Here is a 26,529-nt window from a genome sequence, read left to right on the forward strand (position 1 = left end):
TCTGAATAATATAAATTACTATTTAAAAATATATATAATCTTATAAGACATCATCTTATAATAAAAGGATTTTATTTTTTGACATCTAAATTGTATATATTAATATTCTAATAAATTGCTATAAGTGTATTAATAATCTTAGAATGAAAGAAAATAAAAGTATAAAATTAATTATTAATGGAAAATTATTAAATCAAATTTTTCTTTTTATTGTTAAAGGAGGAAGGAACTGAAGAGGGGATGTGTATGCCACTTAACGTAATAAAAGGAAATCAAAATTCTATTTTAAGACACTCCGTTCTTTACCAAAAATAATATTAAACATAGATATAGATAGTATTAAATAATATCCACTGATTATCATGATAAATGGAATTATTGTAAGATCAAGAAAAATGTATATATGTAGAATTTATAAACTTATTATTAGAGGGGGGGGTGGAATCTAACATCTTGTTGCCTCTCTGTTTTTTATTATATAAATATCTTATTTAACCAAAATTTATTAAAGTTAAAAAATTTACTTAAATCTATGTTTAAAGTCAATCTCCAAACAAGATGAACCGAAGCCTGAGAAGCCAAAGAAAACGCTTATATAATAATAAGCATATTGGAAATTTTCATTAAAGAATATATATTCTTTTATATGTATGTATGGTAAGTTTTTCCCTGGGGAATCCTGGCGCGGGTAATTGAAGTCTCTCATTTTTAAATCATCTAAGGGGTTAATATTTTTAGATTTATAAACTTTATTTTTTTTTACCGTATGTGGAATCCAGCGCGCCTAGTTTTACTACATACCCTAGACATTTCAGACCATTTCATCATAATTTGTCTTTTAATTTATATTAATTTAAAAAGTGACCTATCGACCTAAATACGTTAAAGTAAAGAGGCACTTTCTAGAGGCTTCAAGAATATAATACACATATTATGCTATAATATTGATTTTCTAATTAGTTTTTCGATTTGTAAAATAATCAAACTATTCCGTTTAATTGTAAATTCCTTCTTGTGCAACATTTTTATTTTAAATAATGATATTTCTTTTCAGTTTGCCATCTATTTTTAGTCATTGTCATTCATAATTATGCTTTATTATATTATAATTATAGTTATCCATATAGATTATATTAACAATATAAATCGCTCATAACAATATATCGTTTATAATATTAAGATTTTTACCGCCTTTCGTGTGCTTTGATCTCAGATAAAACTAAAAATCTGGCAATGTTTTAATAATTTTAAAAGTTTTCTCATGTGTATATATATATATATATAACTGAATTATAATTTTTTCTCTCTCTATCCCTTGATCTATTGGCCAATTTTCAATTAAGTTGCAAAGAAGTTCGAGTAAAAGAATAAATTTTAAGGGTAAACGGTTTCAATTAGTTTTTTTGAAAAAGGACATTATGTATATCCGTAGCCGGGGCGGGGGGCAACTTCCTTCTTACTTTCTTTCCTCTGTTCCGAAATTTGCCTATTGTCATAAATAACATTTTAGGCCTAAAAATAATAAAATAATCCTCTAAAACCCCTCCCCTCTGCAAAAAATGTATACAATATATTACAATAAAGAAGAATTTGAAAGAAAAATTGTTAAAAGTTAATAACTTTTTAAAATGACGATAATTCAAAATAGTTAGGCAATTTTATACAAAAAAGTTAAAAACCAAAAATCATTTTTATAAAAATTTAATATAGCCAAAGGCCTAAATAAGTGGACCTAAAGACCTTCAATAAAATTCATGGGGAAAAATACACCTAATAATGCTCACCCCCTCCCCACTCCCCTTACCAAAATCCTGACTACGCCTATGTATGATCGCATTGAAGGAGGATTATGTTTTCGTCAACATTGAGATTCAGAAAAGTTAAATATATATAATATTTTCATAACAATAATCATAAAACGTCGTAATTTGGTGAAATATCATTTTTTTTAAAAAGTAATATTAAACTTTTTATACGATTTATTTTACAACTTAAATTTGATACTTTGGCTTCTAGCTTAAAATACACATTTTATCAATTTAGTTTCAACATATCAACAGGCGAGCTTTGGAAAAATGCCATATCCTTTGTACATATTAGTCATTTAGTGTAAAGATGCTTTAGAACCCCTCGCCCCAAGATAATGACACTGCCCCCCCCTCTCCCGATGTCCAAAATATAAAATATTTACTGAATATGTATATTGACTAAGAGAGTAAACCTTTGAGGTTACCTTCTAAAATATAAATGACTCAATTGAATTGTTGAAAGGAGTGAGAGTGATCTCTAAAGAGAGGATTTTGACCTAATCTCATTTTCTACCAAAAAATGAAATTTAGAACCATATAATATTAACAAATATTCTTTTTATTATAAATCATAATAATACGTTTTTATTTTTGACTCGATTTAATATTCTTCGTGTGATTTATAATCAATTTTTCATAAAATTTAATTAATAATTTTAAAAAGAAAATTTTGTTCCAGCATATATAAAATAACACTGATTTTTTTTTTATATTAATTTAATATAATTATTTTTAACGACTTTTTTTTTTTAATTTTTAAAAATTGAAAGCTAAATTTTTTTTTCTAGTGTTGTTAAACGGCTTAATTTTTAAAAATGGCATACCAAATATTTTAGCCAAAATGTATTACGCATGCCTGTAGATTTTGCTCATAAATGGCAGAAAGGAGCATTTATTAACGAAATCCGAGGCTTGCGTAACATTAATTGACTAAAATCTAATTTAAAATCGACCTAATCAACAACACAGAAAATACCAATCATTTTAGTTTCACAACCAGATCTTAGAGCCCTGAGTTCGCAGATGGAACTTAGATAATCCAATTCACCCAATACCTCAAATATATTAATCTCTTGATTGCCTATGGTTTTGAAGTTATGTTTAATAATCATTTCGCTGTTTTTTTTTCTATAAAAACATTAATGATTTTTTAGGATTTAAATTCATAAATTTTCCATAACCTGCCTTTTATTTTTTTTGCAAAATTGAAACTAATTTTATAATATGAAAAATTAGAAAAATAAAACTTCAAAATTTTTTGATTCTAAAATATATGCAAACGCTGAAGATTCGCATATATTGTGATAGAGTTCTTCCATTTTTCAAATGTATTTTTAATAAGAAGGCACATAAATGATGTTATAAATTAATAAACCAGTAGAAATGCTATATCCAGAGGAGTAACATTCCAAATTTACTTGTTTCCTTATTAATTTAGGTTAATAAAAAAATTCCCCACACACCCACTTCCTCTCCCCCCAAAATTTATACAATGGGAAATATGATTGCATTAGTTTTGACTAGCCGTGTACGTAAATAAAAATGAAAAATATTACAAATTATTTTTATAACCAGAGATGCATTAAAAATGGTTAAGCACATTGATAGACAAACCAAGAATATTGAATATTGCATACTATCTTGAAAAATCAAATCTTCCATTTGTGCATTTTGACAATAGATTTACAAGAGCACAATGTTTAGATATGGGATATTGTGCCTTATTATATAACATATTGCAAAGGAAATGCAAATATAAATTGTAAATAATATATTACAATTTACAATCGAAGACTACTATTCTGGTAGATAAATCTACCTAGTTGCCAAATAAGCCTATCTTGGTTATTTAAGTAAAATCGGCACTGGTATCTGTTGTTGTTGGACAGACGGGTCCCACCGTCAAAGAAGGGAGGATATTGACGCGGTTCGAGGGTCCGGGATGGTCGATAATGGGGACAGGGTGACCGGATTTGGATATTACCTTCATCATAGAATCCCAGTAACTAGGACAGGAAATTAGTGAAACACGTATTTTATTTTAATAGTTAATCCATAAGAACATCAAATTCATAAAAAATAAGTAAAATTTTTAATGATCACAATTCGTTTTTCGAGGTCTTTATATAGTCCCCTTTTTTTCAATCGAATAATAAAATAAAATATTAATTTCCTCGTCCATCTCGAAAACTGGCTAGAACCAGTTTTGAAGATGAAATCAAAACAGGCTCGGTATAAGTGAACAAAGAAAAATATAAATGGTAATATACGAATTTTGTACAAACAAAGAAAGTATAAATGATAAACAATTTATATCGTACAAACAAAGGATAATATAAATTATAAACAGTGTTGAAACACAACAGTATCCTCATATGATAATCCTATTTTTAAATTTCTAAATCTAATTTAAGAGGAATTGACAGATGTAGAGGGGATAGTTCATACATTACTGGATCTTATTAAGTCCGCTGCGTTTTCTAAAATATTTTTACAAAAAATTAAAGTCAGCGAGGAAGAAATCTCATCTATCAAAGGGCCATTGCACACTACATCTAATGATCATATCCTGGCATTGTTTAAATCACTGTTTAGAATTCGTGGGGTCAGAGAGGGTAGGCGTTAATCACTTTAAAGCCTTTATTGATATATAATTTATATTGCCAGTCGAACAAAAATCAAAAGGCGTTGAATCATATAGTCTGAATTGGGAATTTGATTAGAAGGCTACTTGATGTAAGATGAACGTCTAGAGTCTTCGTACTGTTAAAGCAGTTTAGAGCTGTATACGCATTTTAAAAATAGCAAATCTAGCAACAGTGCAAAATTTAACTGGCCGTCCACCCGGTTAGAAAGTGATCAATTTTTATCAGATCTCGCTTTGATATATGATGTTCATTCTGAATTATCTAGTCTGTCTTTAAGACTTCACGCAAGAAATCAGTTTAACTAACTCTAAAAAATCAATAAAGTGAATGATTCGTGTTCTAAAATCATTTAAGGGTAGGCCTGGTAGGTTCTAGATTTCTTTTATAATTAAATATTTATTTGATATTCAGTAGCCTGCGAATCAGATTATTCCTTAATTTCTTTTGTTAAATGACTTTTTTTACATAAATCAATTTTATATCTATACTATTTTATTCATAAAATAAATATTTATAAATTAAATTATAGCCAATATAAGGTTAACTATCATATTGAAAACAATAGAATCTTAATTTTTAAAATTGCTCGTCTATAAAATTACAAAAAGTGTAGATGGAATAATCTAATTTTCATGCAACGATTTCTAAAACAGATATGAAAATATCTCGAGAAGCTAAAAGAAAACAGAAGTCACTCTGATATCAACAAAAATCAATTATTATTATTCTGATAATTTTATTAATTAAAGATATAATATATTAAATTATACTATCGGTCTGATATGGAATATTTAAAAAAATATAAAAATAAGAGATTGGCAGTTCTTTGTACCAAATAGTACAGTGGGTTAGGGGAAAGAATCGGTTATATTTAGAAAAAGATAACTGGCTAGCAGACCTTCCTTATATTCATACTGAAGTCCGACATGGATCTTGCAATAAATGAGATCACGGAGAGTTTATTGATGATAATAATGAAAGTAATAAACACCCTCTTATTTGAAAGAGTTTCAAAATTGTATAACACAATTCCGAATGATACTTATAAATGTGAGAGCAGCTTTGACCTTATAAATGTCATTATGACGGATTTGCTTACAAGCATGCTAAAACATACTTCCAGTTTAATGATGATAAGCGTTAACAACCTCTTCTCAGTCAGTGGAATTCTCCTCCATATATTAAAAAGTGGTTGATAATCACAGGTCAGCATATAATAATCAATCAAGGAAACATGCAGTTAATATTATTAAAAATATTGAAAATATTCGCCATGGCGAATATTGTAATTTTTTTCACCTTTTATTGATCAATTCCGATATATACATTTTATATTAAAATATAATTATTTTTATACAATTATGAAATGCATTCTCCAATTTTTATATAACTTTCCAAATAGCTATTTTATATAGTATAAATGTAATGTATTTTATATGAAATGCTTCAATATAAACTATACAAAAAATAAATAAAAATTTTCAAAGAAAGAAATTTGCCTCAAATTCTTGGAAAAACAAAAATTCGTCTCAGGACTACAATACTGTATACCTGGGAATGCATTTTAAAAACATTCTGATCATATGTAATATATGTTTATGACATGCTATTTTGACTTATGTAGAATTTTATGCAAACTAAACTGCATCTTATTGAATGAATAATTCGTCAGTCAACGTAAGTATTATTACGTTATTGGATCATACATAGCATTTAATTCATTTATTGTTTGTAGCAAGGATTGTAATTAAGAATTGACAAAGAAACAAAAAACCGACCTGGGAATGCATTTTAAAAACATTCTGATCATATGTAATATATGTTTAAATGCGATGACATGCTATTTTGGCTTATGTAGAATTTTATGCAAACTAAACTGCATATTAATGAATGAATAATTCGTCAGTCAACGTAAGTATTATTACGTTATTGGATCATACATAGCATTTAATTCATTTATTGTTTGTAGCAAGGATTGTAATTAAGAATTGACAAAGAAACAAAAAACCGTATCATCTTTTTTAATTGCATAAATGACTTTATAAATAAAAAATTCAAAAACATCATAATAATTAAGAAATATTATTAATTGTAACAGCTCTTAATTAATTCACAATTATTTTCTTAAATAAGTATTAAAATATAATCTCATTTAAATAATGATATTATATGTGTTCATTAATTTTTTTATATTATTAATTATTTATTATTTGGAGATTGGGAATTTTCATTTTTAATTGCATGACAAATTTATATCAAAAAGAAAGAGAAATGTAATAGTAATGTTTTTAATATATATTAACTTCGATGTGTTTTTTCCATAGTTTGAAAAAAATCCTCAAATTTTTATCAAGAATAAATTTTTAATCAAATTTTACTTAAAAATGACAAAATCTTTTTTAATAAATCATCTATAAGTAAATCTTTCATAATTGTCAGGCATAAAAAATAGAAAATCAAAAATTTTTTTCTTATTTTTTCAACTTTAAATAATTTTCTCTAGGTAGGTTTTTTAAATTTTAAAAATGTGATTATGCTAGAAATATATTCCAGCATGTATAGAATCCTAATTTCTGATTTTTATAAAATTTTGCCATAAAATTTTTACCTTAATATAATTTATATATTTTTTTATATATAAATTATAAATGTCTCAAAAGTTAACGGCGAAATTTCTCAAATTCGTAGGGTAGGTAAGGTTATATTACGCGTTTTAAAAAAAATTTAAAATCTTATTTTCCCGGAAATATATTTCAGCATGTTTAGAATATCTATCTTATGAATTATAGGCAATTTTACTGGAATCTTCCAGTCATTATAATTTATATAAGAAATATATGTAAAAATTAATATAAAATTATATTAAGTTTAATAGTTCATGCCAAAATTGTCTGAAATTCAAAGAGTGGGGAATACATTTTTGGTAAAATAGGATTCATAAATTTAAAAAAAATGCTCAAAAAATGACTTAAAGTGGAAAAAAAAACTCATTGCCCCAAAAAACACATTGCTGCTAAGATATATAAAGATAAGAGGGTTTGTAATTTAAAAATAAAATTTTTCTCAAAAAACATATATAATTCTACCTTCTTCAGCCGTTAAAAATATACAAAAGGTCTGACCCCGCACGTTAAATTTTTTCGAACGAATTTTTAGGCCATCATATTTTTAATTAACTATCTCTAAATTTTTCCTAATGCCAATTAAGGCTCTTATATCTCTCTTCTATGGCTATCTATTTTTATACAACAACTGTTTTATAAATCAATTTTGCTTGATATCTGTTTTGTGCATTTGTAATTGGATCGTATCATGAATAAAAAATTTAATATTCCGTGAATTTACTATAATATTTATAGATTTAGTGTTTTAGTTAAAAGCTCTTATAATACAAAGAAATAAGTATATATTGTCATTTATTTTTAAACATTATTAATCCAAATGTTAGCTTGAAATTTAAAAAATAAACATGCAAAAATTTATTGCCCGGGCTGGCCTATTAAAATTTTACGAAAAATCGAGATTTGCGAGGCACTGCCTTGTATGCATAAATTGTCCAACCAAATTGGAAAATTTTTTATCGATGAACTGTTCGGCTCCACAAATTTTTTGGTAGGCTCTGTCCTTTTTAAATTTTTTTAAAAATTCCAACCTGGACTGCACTGGTTTATTGACAGACCGAGACAGGCTTTGCAGATTTCTAATATGTATTGTATAATAATATACTGGGAATTTTGGAGGCTTAGGTTGATTTTAAAAACTGAGTCATAATAAAATATCTCTTATACTTCAATATGACTTAAATATAAATTCAATTTTGGTTAGCCTCAAAAATGATATATTAAAATTTTGAAATTATTTTTTGACTAAAAGACCCAAAATTAATTTAATATTTACTTTTAAGAGATTAGCTTTCTTCAAATTCATTTATTATTTTGTCATCTAAAGTATTTTATTAGCACACACTATTATTAATATTAATAGGATAATTGGGATAAGTTTTTCTAAAGATTATCTTAAGTTTTTCTCTTGATAAATATCAATGACCTGCAGGCCCAGCCCGCGTCTAGGGGTCGTACTGCGGGTCTGGCCATATTTTAATTTTTTTAAATACACCTAGGTCGGGCTCAAAAATTTTAAATACCCGAGCCGGGCCAGGCCATATATTTTAAAATCGGATATTTTAAATCGCCATATTAGCTATAAAAAGTAAAAATAAATGTAATATATTTTAATAAAATCTGGATGGGGCCTAAAAATTGATAAAAAAATCCGGGATTAATTTTACAATACTAAACCATGCCCTGCAAATGGTACCTCTGCAGGTCTCTGACAATAAAGCAATAAGTAGTTTAAAAAAAAACTAATAAAAGAAAAATCTATAAAGATACAAATACAATATTACATAGTATACTTACACCGAAAGTAATTAAGCCATATTTTACTATTTTTTAAAAATATTTCTTAAACTTGTTTTTTATGATTTCTTTAGAAAAATAATTTAAAAAATACTCTTAAACCATAAATTTATTTTTAAATATACATTCTTATCGGAAAATAATTGATCCACAAAGACAAATGATTTTCTAAAACATAAGAAGTTATAAATAAAAATTGATATTTTTAAATATAAATATTTTTTTAAAAAAAACAAAATTAATTTTTTTCAATAAACGCATATTTTTATAAAAAATATTATTTAATATTTTTATAAAAAATATTATTTAATATTTTTAGAACAAATAAAATATTAATTTTTTTTGGACAGACAAATTTGAAATAATTTATTTTAAAAATTTTTGAACAAAAAAATTAAGAAAAATTTATAAATATAAAAAAAATACAATGAAAATTTACTTGAAACTAATTCACAGGGTATTGATATTGTTAATGATTATAGAAGCAAAGATCAAATATGTCGACAGCAGATACCTTCCCACCCGAAGCAAGGACGCGGTTGAAGATATGAGGACTTTATTCCACGCGGTAAAAATAAATCTACTAATTTCAAAGTCTATTTACTTAAAGGTATCAAATTATAACTATAGGCGTAACCAAGGGATGGAGAAGTAAGAAAATTTCGACCCATTGGAAATTTACCTATTCTCGCAAATATCATTTTAAGCTAAGAAAGTTCCCCTCTCCTTTTTAAAAACGGCGAACTCAATATTTTAGACAGAAAGATATTGCCCACTCGAGATTTCGTTAAATAGATATCTAAACCTTTGTGCCATTTATGATAAAAATCTTCAGGTTAGCATAATATTTATCTGGATAGATAAAATACTGAGTTAGCCGTTCGGCTAAAATGGAGCGATTTGCTATAAGCAATATTTCGGAAGAAAAATATGTTGAAGTTACTAATTTTTTTAAAAATACCGGCAATAATTAAAAAATTTTAGGAAAAAACAGCAAAATTGAAAACCCCATGTTATTTTTATAAAAATATAAAATTTACAAAGGTTTACACCAGGGATCTAGACCGAACCCGCACTTGGACCACTGGTCCCGGGTTATTCCTTTTATTTTCAATTTTTATTTTTCTTGTTTATCAAAATATTGTTTGTATTTACAAACGCGTATTTATGGAAATAAATTTTTTTTAAAATACTCACCTATCCTCCAATTTACCCTGCATTAACAGTTAGCTTAATTCGCGGCGTAGTATATAAAAAAATACACAAAAATACGGCATATTTTGTATATACTTCTTTGCGAATTTGTGCTAACTGTGTGAATGCAGGTAATTAATAAGTTTAATAAAATATATAATTAGTCAAATGGAATACGTAATTTTACAAAAATATAAAAATGGACATACTAAAATATCTTCCTTCCTCTAAGATTTCATTAATAATTAATAATATTAAGTAACCCGAAACAAAGGCATTTCCGGGTAAAATTTTTTTTTAAATAATCGAAATTGAATAAATCCTTTAAACTAATAATCAAAACTGAACTGAACTCCCAGATATAACACTTTGAAAAACCGGATAAGGAAGTTATATCCACTAATTTCTATTATATTACATTTTTTTTAAAAAAACAACTGTATTTAAGATCAAAGAAGGTAGAGTGAATTTTTCAAATCGGAATTCGCCCATATATTCGGAGTCCTCTATGAGGCGAAATGAATTCTTAGAAGAGGCAAACCCCATAGGTTTCGGACAAGGGTTAGAAGTTGACCCATTGCAGAATATGCTATTTTTGGATCATAAAGGAAGGCGGTACACTTGTCAAGTATATACTTATAATATAGCATAACCTTTTCATCTCTAAATTATTTTTCTAAATTTAGATAGATTAATAATATTATAGAATTAATATCTTTTTCATAAAATTACTTTTAAAATTTTGATTAACATTCTTCTAGTTTTATAAACATATAAAAAAAATCCTTTTAATATTTCATAAAAATTTTAACGCATGCTTTTAAATCTTAAACATTTTAATGAATTCAAGAACGGATATAAAATTTTTGGTCTATCAGTGCTGTAATATCTTTTGGGATAGTTTGAAAGTAATGCTTCCTAGTAATGTAAAATCGCTCAGTATTAACCGCTAACTCAGTATTTTATCCAGAAAAATTTTACGCAAGCCTAATTTTGCTTATAGATGACACAAAGGTTTGGACATCTATTAACAAAATTTCGAGACTTAGGCGATATTTTTCTGGCTAAAATATTGAATTCATTATTTATTTATTTAAAAAATCGGTTCAAGTGGAGCGATTTTGCACTATGGTGCGATTTTTCTTTACTTTGCGAGGAAAAAAATCTTGATTTTGGATCGGTTGGTAGATGAGTATTACAAAACCTTTTGGAGTAGTTTGAAATGAAATGTTAATCCTTTTTAAGAGAGAGTAAAGTTAAAATAAAATATAAAAAAAACGAAATCTTTTTATTCAGTTCACGATGTTTAAAAATTTGACTATTTTGGGAAAATTGACACTATCAATTTTAAACTACTCCAAAAGATTTTGTAATACTCGTCTACCAACCAAAGTTTTATATGCGGTACATTTTAAAAGCAGTCTAGCGCCAACTTGTCTTAAAATTTTTATTATAAAATGAAAAACTATTTCTTATATTTTTTTTTATTTCGTTATTAACTAAAAAAATGTTAAATTATGCAAATGATTTTTAGATAAAGATGATATAAATTATTCTATATAATATAGTTTAATTTTTTCAAATTTATTTTAAAATAATAATTCATTGACCATTTTAAATTTCATAAAATGAATGGCAAAAAGGCTACACCTAGTAATAAAAAAAATTCCAATATTAAATATATTTGGTAATGATATATAGCGTTGAACGTAATTGACTTTTTTTATATTTTTAAATTAAAATATTCGAACAGCGTCGTAATTTTATCCTTATATACATAAAAAAATTGGTGCTTTAGAATGGCGTCTGGGGCTTAGTCATTGAGTGCATATGTCACCTGACGTATAGATCTAGGTTCAAATCCAACAATGACCGGGTGTTCGGAAGCCAACTAGATGGTTCTATGCTACGAGGATATATAGAATATCAAAAGCTACTACGTGTATGGGGTCCCTTTAATATATATCAGAGACCTGCAGAGGTATTTTCATGGCTCGGTCCGAATCTCATATTTTTCAGACTCGGCCGCAAAAAATTCAGGCCCAGCCCGGATTTTTATAATGTATTATATTTATTTTTAACTTTTATGGCTAATATTGACGATTTAAAATATTTGGTTTTAAAATATACGGCGCGGCCCGGGTATTTTTTTAAAAAAAAATTTTAGACTCTGCCTGGGTATATTTAAAAAAAATTAAATTATGAGCCGCCCATGTACCCAGGCCGGGCCTGCAGGTCTCTGATATATATTAAATTAAAGTGGGGCTTATTGCATTTTAATAAATTTGGTCCTTTTTTAGCAAATTTGATTGTCGTTAAGCAAATCGCTATATGATAACCAACGCCATACATCAATACCCACATTTTTTAGGTAGTTTTTTTTAATTGTCAATTTTTTATTACAAAATTTAGAAGATTTCGGCCTTCAACATTAACAAGAAATAATCTCCATTGCCTCAATATTAACACAAAAAAAATACTAGACTATTCCAAGAAATAAATTATAATATTGTGTTTTTTTAATTTTACCTTTAAATTATTTAATACAAGTCACACTTATTATATAACTATTTATGAATTGGTCATTATTTTTTAATATTTTATAAAATTTTACTTAAAAAAAAGTTTTTTATGATTTTATTTTCCTTTCAAATAAATTTATACGGTTTACGGCTTCTAAATTATTTCATATGAAGAAAAAATTTGTTAATTTTTTTTTTTATAATTATTTAGAAAATCAATTCAAAATTGCCTACACACAAAAATAGTAAATAACTATTTTTTTAAAAATATAGTATTCAATTCAATTTATTTTAAAAAAGGAGACGAGCTATAAGGAATTCCTAATTTATTTTAATAAGAATAAAAAAAAAGCTCTATGCCAAATTAGAATTTACATCACTTTAAAAAAACCAAGATTTTCCTTGTTGATAGTATAGGCAAACGGAAATCTCCCCTCATTTCAGAAATTCGCTTATTCTTGTGGATATTATTATAAGGCTAAACTCCTACCCCCCCCCCCATAATGTATACAATAAATCACTACAAACAACAATTTAAAAGAAAAACAAGTAAAAGTTAATCATATTTAAAATAACGATTAGAATTCGAATTTTTTTTAAAAAAAAGGCATTTTTAAAGTGAAAACCCAGATTTATTTTTATAAAAATATGCCTACAATAAGTGCATCTAAAGAAGCTTATGGGGTAAAGAAAGCCCTATTTAATAGTACCCCCCCACACACACAAAATCCTCGCTGCAATTGTGTTAAATATTAATTTAATTTATAATTACATATTTTATTTATAGTGGTTGACTAAAATATTCATTACAATTTACAAATATCAAATCTAATTTAATTAATAATTGTAAGCTTTGTAAGCTTTTAGAAAACATATCACTATTGATAAATCCTAAATATTTATTATCATTCAAAAATAAATTGACTATTTGATTCTTTTTGAATAAATCAATCAAGAGGATGCCATCAATTATATTAGAGAATAGTGATGTTTATTATCATATCATTACCTTGGCCTGAATATGACAAACATTCTCAGGTTATAAAAGATATACAAAACAAATATTTTACAATCTGAAGTAATCTTTATTCTCGCAAAACAAAGTTAATCTATACTTCAACTTCAAGGATTCAAACATAAAAAAAAATACTAAGTTGTAATGTAAAATATCTTTCTATATTTCAATTCTATACCTAAATATTTTTTTTAGATAGTATAGATAAGGGTTTACATAAATAGATTCCAACACCTTTCAGAAAGGCAAAAGCATAAAATACATATCAAAATCAATTAAACAAGTGGAACTGGAGGAACTTATATTATCATTTACTCATCTTTTTTTCTTTCATTTGTATGAGGGAAAGGAGCGCTTTTTTCATAATAGCGCTTAACATTTTGGGTAACGCTTTGGTAATGGCGTTATCTTTAGAAAAAGTGATGTAAACGTAAAGATACAATTATACTTTATTTACAGAATGACACAAAAATACTTTTTTGTGCATTATCGTTACATTATTGAGTTAAGTTACAGCACTAATTAAAAGAATCCTCACACTATTAAAAATCAAGTATATTTAGTAGAAATAATATTAATTAGACATAATTATTCGTAAAAAATCCCAGATGTTAGGACATTAAAAATATTATAAAATATTAATATCTTCTTTAAAAATAACTGAAAGGGACATTTTTTTTTAACATTAAGATTTGGCCATAAATTCTTGTTAAAAAAATATTGTAAGCGTAATTGGCTTATAAAAACTAAAAGGAAATATTTTAAAAGGATTTTTTTTTAAAAAATATAAATTCAATGTAAGTGGGTAAAATATGAATTTTAAATAAAATTTCAACTACTTGCCAAATTTAAACATTTCTTTGTTTTACCTAAACCCTAACCTCTTATGATCAAGGTTAGCCTATATTGGTGACCGGCACATGGAATCTTTGAAAGATGTTAAAGCCTAGTTCGTAAATATATTTTGATCTTTCGAACTCGAACCGCGATATGCCAATCACTAGTCTATATGATATGGCTACGGTTAGATTAATTTATTTAATGTTCAAATTGAACAAGTACATGAAATTGTAAAAAATTTTATATACAGTCACAATCTACCCACTCACCGAAATGATATCTTTCTTCCTTTTATATTCTTTCCAAATTAAATGCAAGCGATAAAAAGAATGAAATTAAATCAAAAAAAGATGTATTGCATACAAATCATGAGAAATAATTCAAAACAATAAAATAAAAAGTATTTATGCTGGGTAAAAAAAATGATTGGAAAGGTATATCTAAATAAATTTTCATTTAATTTACTTCGAATCTTAACCATTACTTCTAATATATTTTTCATAATTGGGAACGAGAATTAGAATCGGCCCGATAAATTTTCTTTCGAGTCTTATCGGATCGACTATAATTATTTCACCCTGCCTGTTAATTATATTTAGCTCAAGTTGTCCGGTCTGCCCCATAATAATTTTTTATGAAAGAAAATGACACAAATTTGCCTAATTATCAGCTTTAAACATTTTCAAATAAATCGCCGGACCGTAAATTTGGAACAATTTGTCTGGTCCAGCGGCCGATCTTTGAACCAGATTTCGGTAAATATTTAATAAAGGTAGGCCAGTAATAATTAATTGCGTAGAAGTTGCGTCTAGATGACTTTTTCATTCACTTCTTCAATGTTAAAAATGGCCTCTCATTTGTACATATGGTGATGGACCGCTTAAATCATTAACAAATTTTTAACATTTGTCTTGAAACATAAATGCCGCTGAAAGTTTATTAGCGCCTATATGAAATTTTTATGACTTAGGCTTAATAGCACTATAACTATTTTAAGACGATTTAGTTTTTTAGTACTTTTAATATTTTATAGCCAACAGGGCCACGGAGGGGGTGAAATATTTGGCCCCCAAACATAGTCCCCTGAAAAACTTTTGTCCCATGGCCGCCAAAATTTCCGGCCCCCAAATTAAAAAAAATTATTACTTAATTTAATCAATTAACAATTAAATCTAAATAAAAATACAACAAAATTTTTAAAAAAAGATTATTTGTTTAATTTATACAAATTAATAAACAAGAATATACCTATAAAAATATTAAATTTAAAATATCTATCGACTAATTAGTCGCCTATTAAATGAATTTTGATGAAAGGAATTTAGCAATTGGGAAAAAGTGTTAGCTGCAAAGAAGGGACTGCTATATCAAAAGCTTAAATTTAATAACAATATGGCATGATAAAAAACCTAATATTTATAATTAAACTGAGATAACAATAACAACCCATCTGGTAAATCAATAAATTAACCATAAACGTTATTATCTTAAATCAATATTTGATTTGATGCTATTTCTTAACATACAAAAGTCACCTTTTAGTGGGGAATGCTGCAAAAGATGAAAACAAAATTTATTCTTCTGCTATTTATAAAAATATTTTTATAAACCTTCCAAAAGGATCGTAAATTAAAATAAAATTATAAAATAAATACCCAAAAATGCACAATACACATCGCCCCAAATTCAAAACGAAGTCTAATCTATTATGGCAGGTATGCTAGAATATATATCAAAAAAATAAAACAAAAGTGCGACGTCTTTTTTTGACTAAAGGCTGATAAGACAAAAGATGCATCAGGTTAAACTTGAAAATTTAAGAAAATTTAATAGAAATCATTAATTTACAATGTCTTTCTGCTGAGCTTAATTAATTTTATTTTAAATCAACTTAATGAATTAAATAAATATTGTTATCATTTCAATTTTTTTAATTTATCTAATGCATTGTATTTTTTTAGGCGTTTTAACTTATCCTGTAAATATTCAGGCTATACACTTAAGAGACTTTTAGAAAGAGGTAGACTCGTCATTTAGAATCTCCTTTTTCTCAAAGCGTTAATGTTACATTATCATAATCTATAAAGTATTAATAACCATAGATCTACTAAATAAGTATCTATGGTCAGTAGGTACTAATATAATGAATGCTAAAAATTGTATTGATTTTGCAATTTTAGTGTTTAAAAAAATAAAAATAGTGATAATTCTTTTAATTTGAAATTATGGCTGAAAAACTTATATCAAAATTTAAATCACCAATCAAGTGTACTTTAAACACCTACAAATCTTCAAGAATTTTTATGCGATGCCAAATTGCAATATGATTGTGAAAAGGACTACAATTGGAGTTCTTTAAAAAAGAATTTTTATGAAACTATTGTAGATCGTTTTTTAGATGTATTTATACAAAATGATTATATTCTATCATGTTTTAATACATTGCCCCCCCCCCCAAAAAAAAAAAATCTGATTATTTTATAGATAAAAGGGTCCCATTAGAATCATTATCTAAGTGGTGGTATTACATCATGAAATGAAATAGCAAGAGGATTATTAGCTGCAGAAGTTAAAGAAAGAAACACATAATTTAAAAATATCGTAAATATTATTATGTATAAAAAATTATCATCTTGCGAAAGAATTGTAATGCTACTCAACAGTCATCAATTGGAATATCAACAGCTTCATGTGAGAACTCGTTCTCTTCACTAAAAAGAGTTTTAAGCACTAGAGAATCGATAAAGGATCGTAGTATTTAGTATTTCAAAGGCCTATAAAAAAATAATACAAAATTTAGCATATAATTCATTTATGTTAAAATTTAAAAATAAAAATCATCTTATTATATTGTATATATTCATATTATAGTATTATTTTGTATTAGTATTTACATTTAAATTTTTTTTATAAAAATAGCAAAAAATTTCTATGAGTGCCTAACTATTTGTTTTATTTCAAAAATATATTGACCAAATAAGCAGTTGCCCCCCCCATCCCCCCAGTAAGAATTTCCTAGCTACGGCTTACACCTGCAATATTAGAAAGAAGCAAACCAAACTCATGAATATTATTGGTTATATAACTGATTTTTTATGTCAATTTGATGATAAAAAATGAAAATATTTAACTATTTTTGCATTCTTCACTCTTTCCTGAATTTAAAGTAGCATTTTTAAAAGGCTCGATTAATCCGATTCCAAATTAAGATTTTAGCCAAAATAATATTATTATGCAGGCCTCGAGATTTGGTCAGCAGATATCCAAATCTTTTGCCATCTAGGAACAAAATCTTCAGGCTTGCATAATATTTTTTGTCTAAAATATTGGGTCGGCGGCTTTGAAATATCGAGTCGTTTAACAATCACTAATGTAAAGGGGGCAGGCTAATTTTAATTTTCTTTTCTTTCTTTTTGGTAATTTTGATAGATTTCTGTTTTATCACCAATTTTGATTTGAATTTTCTTATTTTTATATAGATAGATAATAAATACAAGCGAATAAAATCTGTTTTGGTTTAAGGAGTTGTAGAAGTGCTTGAAACTAATAAATGAGAACAAAACTTCAAATAATTACATATAATTTTAATGTTATTCCTTTGAAAGCACTAAATAATTTATATATTTAACAATGGTATTTATTTCAATTTCAATCCTTTTGAGAGAGAGATTAGATAAATCTTCATTTACAAATAAGTTACTTTTTAAGTTGTGTTCTTTGACATTTTTTGTAATTATAAATTTTAAGTTGAAAAAAGATTCGTTTCAAAGAACAATTTAAAAACAAGTTTTGCTTTCAACAACCTAATAGCAATTCATAAATCAAAGTTTAGTTTAATTTGAATCATAAATGATTTTATTTCCCTCGTTTAGATTTACTATGCCAAAATAAATATATTCTCGTCACTTGTAATAACTCCTTTATCTTTATATATGCTCTGCTCATAATTAATTAATCCATTGGAATATATTCTTTTAGGTGAAAGCTGAAGCTATTTTATTTCAAATGCAGAATAAATCTAATATTCATTTCTATCAATAGTGTTGTTGGGGAGGGGGGGGGGGGTAGTCCCTAAAAAATTTTGTGGGTAAATTTTCCACAATTATCGATATATTAATTTTAGATTCATTTTCCCTCGTTTAAGGCTAATTTTGCATTGCTATTTTTTGATTTATTTTGCTAATTTAGGGCTTACTTATTTATTTTTTCGCCAATTTTGAATTTAGATTTACTTATATTTCTAATTTTAGACTTACCTTTTTTATTGATTTGAATTTATCTTTTTTTTAAGCTTTTTCAGTTTAACAAAGTTACTGATTTACATGTTTCAATAGATAAAATGCTCAAAATTTTCTATCAATTTAACGCTTACCCTTTGAAATACAGTATAAGGAGGAGGAAACCCAACCAAACTTTTGGGATGCCATTGATGAAGTCTTTTACACATCGAACTTTAATAAATCTTTAAAACTTTGAAATATTGAAAGGGCAAGAGTATGTGGCTTGAATAAATATTGAGCATTCATTTTTATTTTTTTTCTTCAAATTATATACTATGAGCTTGAACTGCGCTTGAATTTCAAAAGCTCAACGGGGTCTGATATGTAAATAAAAATTGGATTGCACGTAGCACAGCATATGCATAACAAATATTTTATAAATTAAAAAAAATATTAAAATTATTTTGTTGAGTTAATTAAAAAAATTTATTATTTAAGTATGACAAGAAACATTCAAATATGATCATTCAAGATAAGAGGTAGTTATTAAACGGCTTGATTTTTAAAAAAGACTAACCCAATATTTTGGTCAAAAAATAATATGCAAGCCAAGGAGATATCATAATTGAGAAAAAGGTTTGAATATGTATTAATGAAATTTCGAGGTTTGCGTAATATTATTTTGGATTAAATCTAATTCAAAATCAGCTAAATCGAGTTGTTTAACAACACCAACTAAAGGGCGATGTTTTATTGGATATAGAAGGCGACCACTATTAAATTTTTTATTAAATATTCTAGTGGGAGAACATCTGACTAAAGTAGTTAATATAAGAAGGGGTGTCCTAAAATTAAATGAATTTGAAATTTAAAATGTAAAAAAAAGCGGGAAATGTTACTCAAAAAAATTGCATAAAGCAGGAAAAGGTACCGAGGAACATTATAAACTGGTTCGACTAAATTTTTCACTCAAATATCAAAGAATTACATATAAAAATATTCAGCATAAATAACATAGCAAGTCATTACCGCGGGACATTTTCTGATCAATGCAAAAATTATTATATTACCGATAAAATATTATCGTGAATATATAATAGAGAAAACACTACCAAGAATACATTACAGCAAATGTATTGCCGCGAAAATTATTTAGAATCAACGATGGCTGTATACCCCAAGTGTATTTCCGCTAAAACATTACCTAGGACGCGTTTCCCAGCTAAGGCATAATGTAAGACTAGGGTTAGAAAATCAATAGATATAAATACTTTTTTAACTTCACCTAAACTAGCTGTAGACCTAGGTCTTCATTTCCTACTAAAGTTAGTAAATATAAGATATTAGGTGTTAGTAAAAATGAGATATTAGGTTAGTATTAATTAATGCTTAATTTCACTAAGACTAGGTAGGTCTTAAGGCTTGGTAATTACCTGTCGGTATAATCAGATACTTATGACCATCTCATCATTAAAATCACCTATTTAATTTTATTAATTCTTGTTAATACGAGTTAATAAAAATAACGGGGTTTTTTGATTTATGAATCTGGTAACGGGCTAAGACAGATTGCTTACTAGAGTTAGCATATATTTGATATTTTAATCCCCCCCCCCATCGAAAATTATCCTGTTCTCGTAAATATAATTTCCCCTAAACCCCCCCCCTCTCCACCAAGAATGTAAACAAAACAATATAACACCATAAACAATAATTTGAAAGAAAATAAATAAAGGGTAATAATTTTTTAAAATAATGACCTAATTCAAAATTTTTATAAAAGGTGAAAAACTAAAACTATTATTTATAAAAATGTATAATAGCCAAAAGCCTGCAAAAGGTTACCTTAAAAATTCCAATAAAATTTATAGGGGAAAACCAACCTAATAGTGTCCCCCTCCCTTAGAAAAATCCTGGCTATGTCTGCTTGAATTAATAAATATATTGCTTTTATTTCACTGAAAATAAAGGTAAGCTATAGTTTAGATGTTTTTTACCTTCGATACAAACAATTAGGTACCTAGATCTCGCCCGTTAGTAAAATAAAATTGATAATGACTTCTTTTCGCAGTAAATACATTCGTGGCAATGTGTTCACCTTAATGCATTCACGCTAATATATTCGTATTAACATGTATTCTCTTATCAGAACAGAAAGAACTTCGATATGTAAATAAACTTCAGCATTTTTAAAAAAATGATAACATATTAATTTATGGTCAAGCTCTGTAGGATTTCTCCCAAAAAATAAGCTTCCCTAGAGTACACAGCTTTCTACAGAAGAGCTTGATGCAAACGAGATATCACATTTATCAAAAAACAGTCATTTTAAATTTAAAAAACCAGCACATAAAGTTAATAAAATAGGATATATAATATATTTCCTCATTGGGATATGGAATTCATGGGGATGCAATCCCTTAATGTTAAATTATTTACTAAAGACGATCGTTAAATTAGAAAAATAAAATTTGATCGGAGATATATTTAGAGAAAAATCGAATTATTTGAAGAGTAGTTACTCCTAAATAACCTAGGCCATGAGACGCAAATTTTTTAAAAGTTTTTCTTGTTTTAACTTACATCTTAGAATTTTTTTTCAAAGAGAAAAAGGAAGAATATGATGGACATAACGTAAATATTTATTTGGGCCATGGAAGGGTCTATATATTTTGATATCAGTGTCTACTGTGTGGGTTAAGGGCATCTACCCATGTATTAATATTTTTTGTATTATAAATCTCTAAGATTTTTAAAATGTAAACCTCACCCCCTCCTCGAATATATTTGAGCAAAACATTTATGCATATTAAATCAAATAACATTTTTGTAGGCCTAAATGAAATATATAAATGAAACAAGATAATGTATCATAGTCAATTTAATTTTTAAAAAAAGCATTAAAAAATTAATTTGAAATTGTAATTTTTGCAGAATAAAAATACTTAGATTAGAACCCAGAAATAATAGTTATTACAAAAATAACCTCAATTTAAGCAAAAAAACAGTAAACCTAAACAAGGGCAGCAGTACAATGTGGGTTCACAAATTCTGTTTTAATTTAACCCGACAACCTAAATAGTTAATATTCTATTTTTTTTTTAATGAATATATGTCCTTTATATTTTGTGATATAAAATAAAGATACATATAAGTCTGTTTTTTGTTGTATAAATTTATTTTTATTATATAACAAGTGAGTATAACCATATATTTTACATCAAATTAGTATTTTCAAAAAAAAAATTATTTTAAAGGGTCAAAAATTATGAGAAAATTATCATTTTTATATTCAAGGAGTCATCCCATTATTCTTAAAAGATGAAGGAATTAAAAGAATAGTGCAAATAATGAAGAATAGTTATTATAACTGATATACGAGTATCTTCACGCTTATTTACAAAGAGAAAAGAGAAAAAAATGTGTTAATAAAATAAGAAAATAAATAAGTTATAAAACATTTCACGAAACAGAAATAAATGATTTATATCTGGTTTATTACTTTAACAATTTAATAAATACATTTTAAAGGTGGGATATTATAGTAGGCAAATGAATGCATAAAGAATTAATTAGAGAGGGTGGAAAATAACGACGATTTTAATACAGTGATTCCATATTGTTAGTTTTTGGCTTTTTAAGTTTTTCTATGTTCTTCAAAATCAGATCGTGTAAACTTGACTTTTAGATAAATAAATAAATAAAATTATAATTATATCAAAACAAAAATTTTAATGTTGTTTTCCAACCCCTACTTTTAACTTTAGTATTTCCCTTCTTTTATTACCTTTTCCCCCTATCACCCCCCCCCCAGCTTATATTGTATATGCAATAAAATATCTAAAAAAAATACATAATTATTCCTCAATTCCGCGCAAATCAACTTAATAGTCAGGTATTGCTTTTCGTCCAATTCGAGTACGGATCTCTGGTAATCCTCTATGTTCGGGTACTTAGCTATTTTTGAGACCAGTTTAGCCCGGGTTAAGTAGTACCGGGAAATCTGTTCAAGATATGATGCGGACTCTGTTTCGACTAGTCTTACTTCTGCTAAAGTTTCCTCCTGAGAAAAATTCAAATAAAAAAAATTAAATTGTTTTTGTAAATTTCTTTGCAACTCTGGACGGTTGAAAATAATATTATATAAGATATTTATCAGATACCTGCAAGCCAGACTCTAAGCCCGGGTACAAAAGCTGGATTTTTTATATTTTAAATATACCCGTGGTGAGCCAAAAAATTATTTTTTAAATACTCAGTCTGAGCTGTATATTATAAAACCAAATATTTTATTTCATTATTAGCTATAAAAATTAAATTTTAAAAAATTAGGGTTGGGCATGAATATTTTTTAAAAAAAAATCTGGACTGGGTTTAAGAATAAACCCCAGGCCAGGCCAAAAAAATTTTTAAATATCCAGGCCAGGCCATGCAAATGGTAGCTCTGCAGGTATTTATATTATATAAAGAAAAAAATATAATCGATATAAAATAAAATGACTTGAATGGAGACTCCAAAGTTATTACCATCTTCGATTCTGGGTATCATGAACAATATCCACATTTTGACCTGTTTTTTAAATAATAATAATAAATGACTTCTTTGTTAATATATTGTATATGAATTTAACTGATAATTCAAGTGTATTTGGTAAAGCCACCACCTTAAAATAGCTATATCAATAAGAAGAGTTTTTTCTAAAATTAGCAATTGATTGTGCTTAAATATTTATATATGGCCCTGTGTGGCCAAAAAAGATAGGCTAGATGAAAAGCTCATCGCTTTAACATAACTACCTGGGTTATCTATAGACCCAGAGATACTATTAGGTCAATTAGAGAGTAAAAATTTTTTAATGCAATATTAAATTATGAAGTATGATATATTTATGAAGATGTCAAACTAGGTAGGGTTTGTAAAATGTTGTACTTCCAATTCCAGCAATTTGTTGACAAATTTTTTTAAAAAATAAAATGGGCAGTTTTCGAAATATTTTGGCTAACTTCATCATATTTACCATTTGTAAAATGTCATTCGGGATATAATAACTCTGGTGTGAGCATATGTTTTATTAATTTCAAGTCACTGATAAATCATAGCTACCTGAAGAAGAGCCCCAAATAGAGAGTGACAAATTACTCAGAAACAAATGACATGTAAAGATTAAGGGAAAAATATTCATCAAAATATCATACTAAGTAAATAAATACTGAAATCACCCAGAACTAGGGTCATATTTATTATATCTTCACTGTTAAAAATCTTTTACTTTTGGGAAAAAAGAGAAAATGGGAACTTACAACAGTTTTAACCAGAAAACTATTGAGCCCCAGCTATAGGTAAACCCAGTGAATACATATTTTCAATAGTCAGACTCAATTTAAACTTAATAAAATGCTCATTATATCCTACAAATTTAGGTAAATTATTTTTATGCATAATTATAATAAATAATCTATAAATATATAACTTATATAAAAATTCTAATCTAAGATGCCACAGGTGCTGTAACTCTAACACTAATGACTCTTCAAAACTCAGTAAATAATAAGGAATAAAGAATGTCTATTTTTTCTATGCGATACCATGATTTAATATTGTATATAACCTTTTGACTCAGTAACAGAAGATGAGATGGCTTTATGAAAATGGATCAGAATTTAATCATATTGGTGTGATAAACATACATGAGAATATTAGTGAAGAGATTACTCCCCATATCAGGTATGTGATAAAAATGGCAATGCCATCAAATATAATAACCTGATTTCTCCATGATTTGTTACATAATATTTAAATATCAGGCATGTACAAAGTGGGCAGATGCCAGTTAATATATTTTTTAAAAAATATTACTGATTTCTACATCTTATCACATCCTTGGAATAATATTTATCTATCATTTTAAAAAATTTCAAATCATTTAAAGCTTCTTCACTGCAAAACTAGAGTAAAATATTTTTTAAACAAATTTCAAAAATTATATTATTGTTGAATTAAAGGCAGAGCTCTATGAATTCAATATTTATCTACCTCAACTAGCAGCAAGGCAAGCTCATTGTTCCAATGTTAATATAAGGTGAGCTGGAGAATTCTATAAAATACATATCTATCCCCCTTGTTTTATAACTAAGGTGAGGTTCTTAATTAATAAGGCAGCACTTACAAATTTGCAAATATTATTACAGCAGAATCCTTCCAAATCCATTACAAATCTTGATAAAGAAAAAAATTAAATATTTAGCAAATTTTTATTGTGAGGATGTTAAAGTATCCCATGATGCATTACTACTGAATGCAAACTATAGAAGAGGTTAATTACAGTTGATAAAGTTCCAAAATGTAAAATAGATCCTTTGCATAATTTAAACACATTTTAAACTATTTCCCAAATATATTAAAATTTATATTTCAGCAGTCATATGTATTGAATCTAATTTTTTCAACAATTCTAATATTAGACTGGATCAAATTTTATTTATTTATCTATCTTATAACTATATTAACTAACTCTATAATATATAGATATAAATAAAGTTATTTAATAAAAAAGATAAATACATCTCATGAAAATTATATAAATATTTTATTCACCAGCAAATTTAAAGAGAGAGAAAATGGAATATCATATAAAAAAAATTGTACAAAGTTTTGCATTGATTTATTCCTAAGTTTGAATAAAGAGTAATATTTTATAACTAAGTTTGTGTCCTCAACCATTTCACACATGTAAGGCTTGAGTATTTCAAAAAGCTTGATAATGTTTTGATTTGAGGGAAACATACCATTAGGAAATAACATTACTTTTTTATCTATAGTCATAATATTTCCTAAGTTAATTTTCTTAATATGTACCTTCATCATAACTAATAATTTGGTCAGTTAAATTTTCATTTTCAATCGTTTTTCTTTTCTTGTTAATAATAGGGATACCATTAACAATTTTCTTAAAAGGTTGATAATATATAAACTCAATAATTTAAATACATCTATTACTCCATTTTGATGTGTAGGAACAGGTATATTCATAATATAATGTATCTTTTTAAAATCACGTTCAGTGAACTCTGGTGACTATATTTGTCAAACAATATAAAGAAAATAAGGATAATCATTTATTTATACATTTAGAAGTTTGTCCATTTCTAATACTTTTTTAGGAAAATTTTCTGTAACCAATTTTTCAGCCTATATATCGTATCATGCATAATAAATTGTGTTTAAAATAATAACCTTTTCTTTAATCCTCTCTTTAAAATCTTCAACCTTATACATTATTTATTATTATAAAGACTAAGTAAACTCACTTTGTTATGCATTAATGCCATTTGAAATCGATTTCAAAAAAATAGATCATATTTCAATAGAATACGAGTCTAACACGAAAATGAAAAGGGTACATATGTCATCTTTCATAAGACTTGACAGATTTAATTACGTATGTCAAATATTATATATATCGGTCTATGGGCGGGGTTTGGCCCGCCGCTAATGCCTACCCATCTAAGTGGGCGGGCGGGCAAAAAAATTTAAGAACGGGCGAGCGGGTTAAAAAAATTTTAATATGCGGTTGGGTGGGCGGGTTAAAGATTTAAACAATGGGCAGGCGGGTTAAAAAAAAAATTTAAAACATTTAAGTAAATATAAAAATTGTTTTTTGGATATTAAAAATTAAAATGTCCTTTTTTCTTAAAATAAATAAACTTTTTTGTATATTTAAAACTGCTTTAGTAGAAACGACATGAAAGAGATGATTTGCCAAAACTAGCAAGATTAACAAGAAAAATATTGGCAATTTCTGCAACTAGTATTTCTTCTGAACGAGGATTTAGCATTTCTGAAAGGATTTTAGAACAAAGAAGA

General features: G+C 26.6%; 2 protein-coding genes across 6 annotated transcripts; one reads left to right on the forward strand and one right to left on the reverse strand.

Annotated features, from left to right (window-relative positions):
• The first annotated feature begins 9,232 nt into the window (after nt 1-9,232).
• On the forward strand, nt 9,233-12,618 carry LOC135922093 (uncharacterized). 4 transcript variants are annotated; one of them, XR_010570732.1, is made up of 5 exons: nt 9,233-9,442; nt 10,517-10,696; nt 11,867-12,130; nt 12,369-12,439; nt 12,481-12,550. XR_010570732.1 is itself a non-coding variant. In XM_065456504.1 (4 exons), the coding sequence occupies exons 1-4, from the start codon at nt 9,302-9,304 to the stop codon at nt 12,511-12,513; spliced, it is 537 nt and encodes a 178-aa protein (XP_065312576.1). In that variant the 5' UTR covers nt 9,233-9,301; the 3' UTR covers nt 12,514-12,548. The 4 variants fall into 4 exon arrangements, 3 of the variants coding, with proteins under 3 accessions (XP_065312576.1, XP_065312577.1, XP_065312579.1); XM_065456504.1 differs by lacking the exon at nt 12,369-12,439 and having other exon boundaries at nt 11,867-12,049; nt 12,481-12,548; XM_065456505.1 differs by lacking the exon at nt 12,369-12,439 and having other exon boundaries at nt 11,867-12,010; nt 12,481-12,548.
• A 9,259-nt stretch (nt 12,619-21,877) lies between these two features.
• LOC135931083 (proteasome activator complex subunit 3-like) lies at nt 21,878-26,054 on the reverse strand. Of its 2 annotated transcripts, none has more exons than XM_065467952.1 (9): nt 25,974-26,054; nt 25,900-25,932; nt 25,792-25,854; nt 25,663-25,740; nt 25,522-25,612; nt 25,366-25,478; nt 23,167-23,235; nt 22,519-22,728; nt 21,878-22,346 (listed from the first exon to the last, which is right to left on the reverse strand). In XM_065467952.1, the coding sequence occupies exons 1-9, from the start codon at nt 25,992-25,994 to the stop codon at nt 22,266-22,268; spliced, it is 759 nt and encodes a 252-aa protein (XP_065324024.1). In that variant the 5' UTR covers nt 25,995-26,054; the 3' UTR covers nt 21,878-22,265. The 2 variants fall into 2 exon arrangements, with proteins under 2 accessions (XP_065324024.1, XP_065324023.1); XM_065467951.1 differs by having other exon boundaries at nt 25,654-25,740.
• Between the last annotated feature and the right edge of the window lie 475 nt (nt 26,055-26,529).

Source organism: Gordionus sp. m RMFG-2023, chromosome 1 (genome assembly GCF_954871325.1).
Source record: "Gordionus sp. m RMFG-2023 chromosome 1, tfGorSpeb1-WG-v2, whole genome shotgun sequence".
In the NCBI taxonomy this organism is placed as follows: domain Eukaryota; kingdom Metazoa; phylum Nematomorpha; class Gordioida; order Chordodea; family Parachordodidae; genus Gordionus; species Gordionus sp. m RMFG-2023.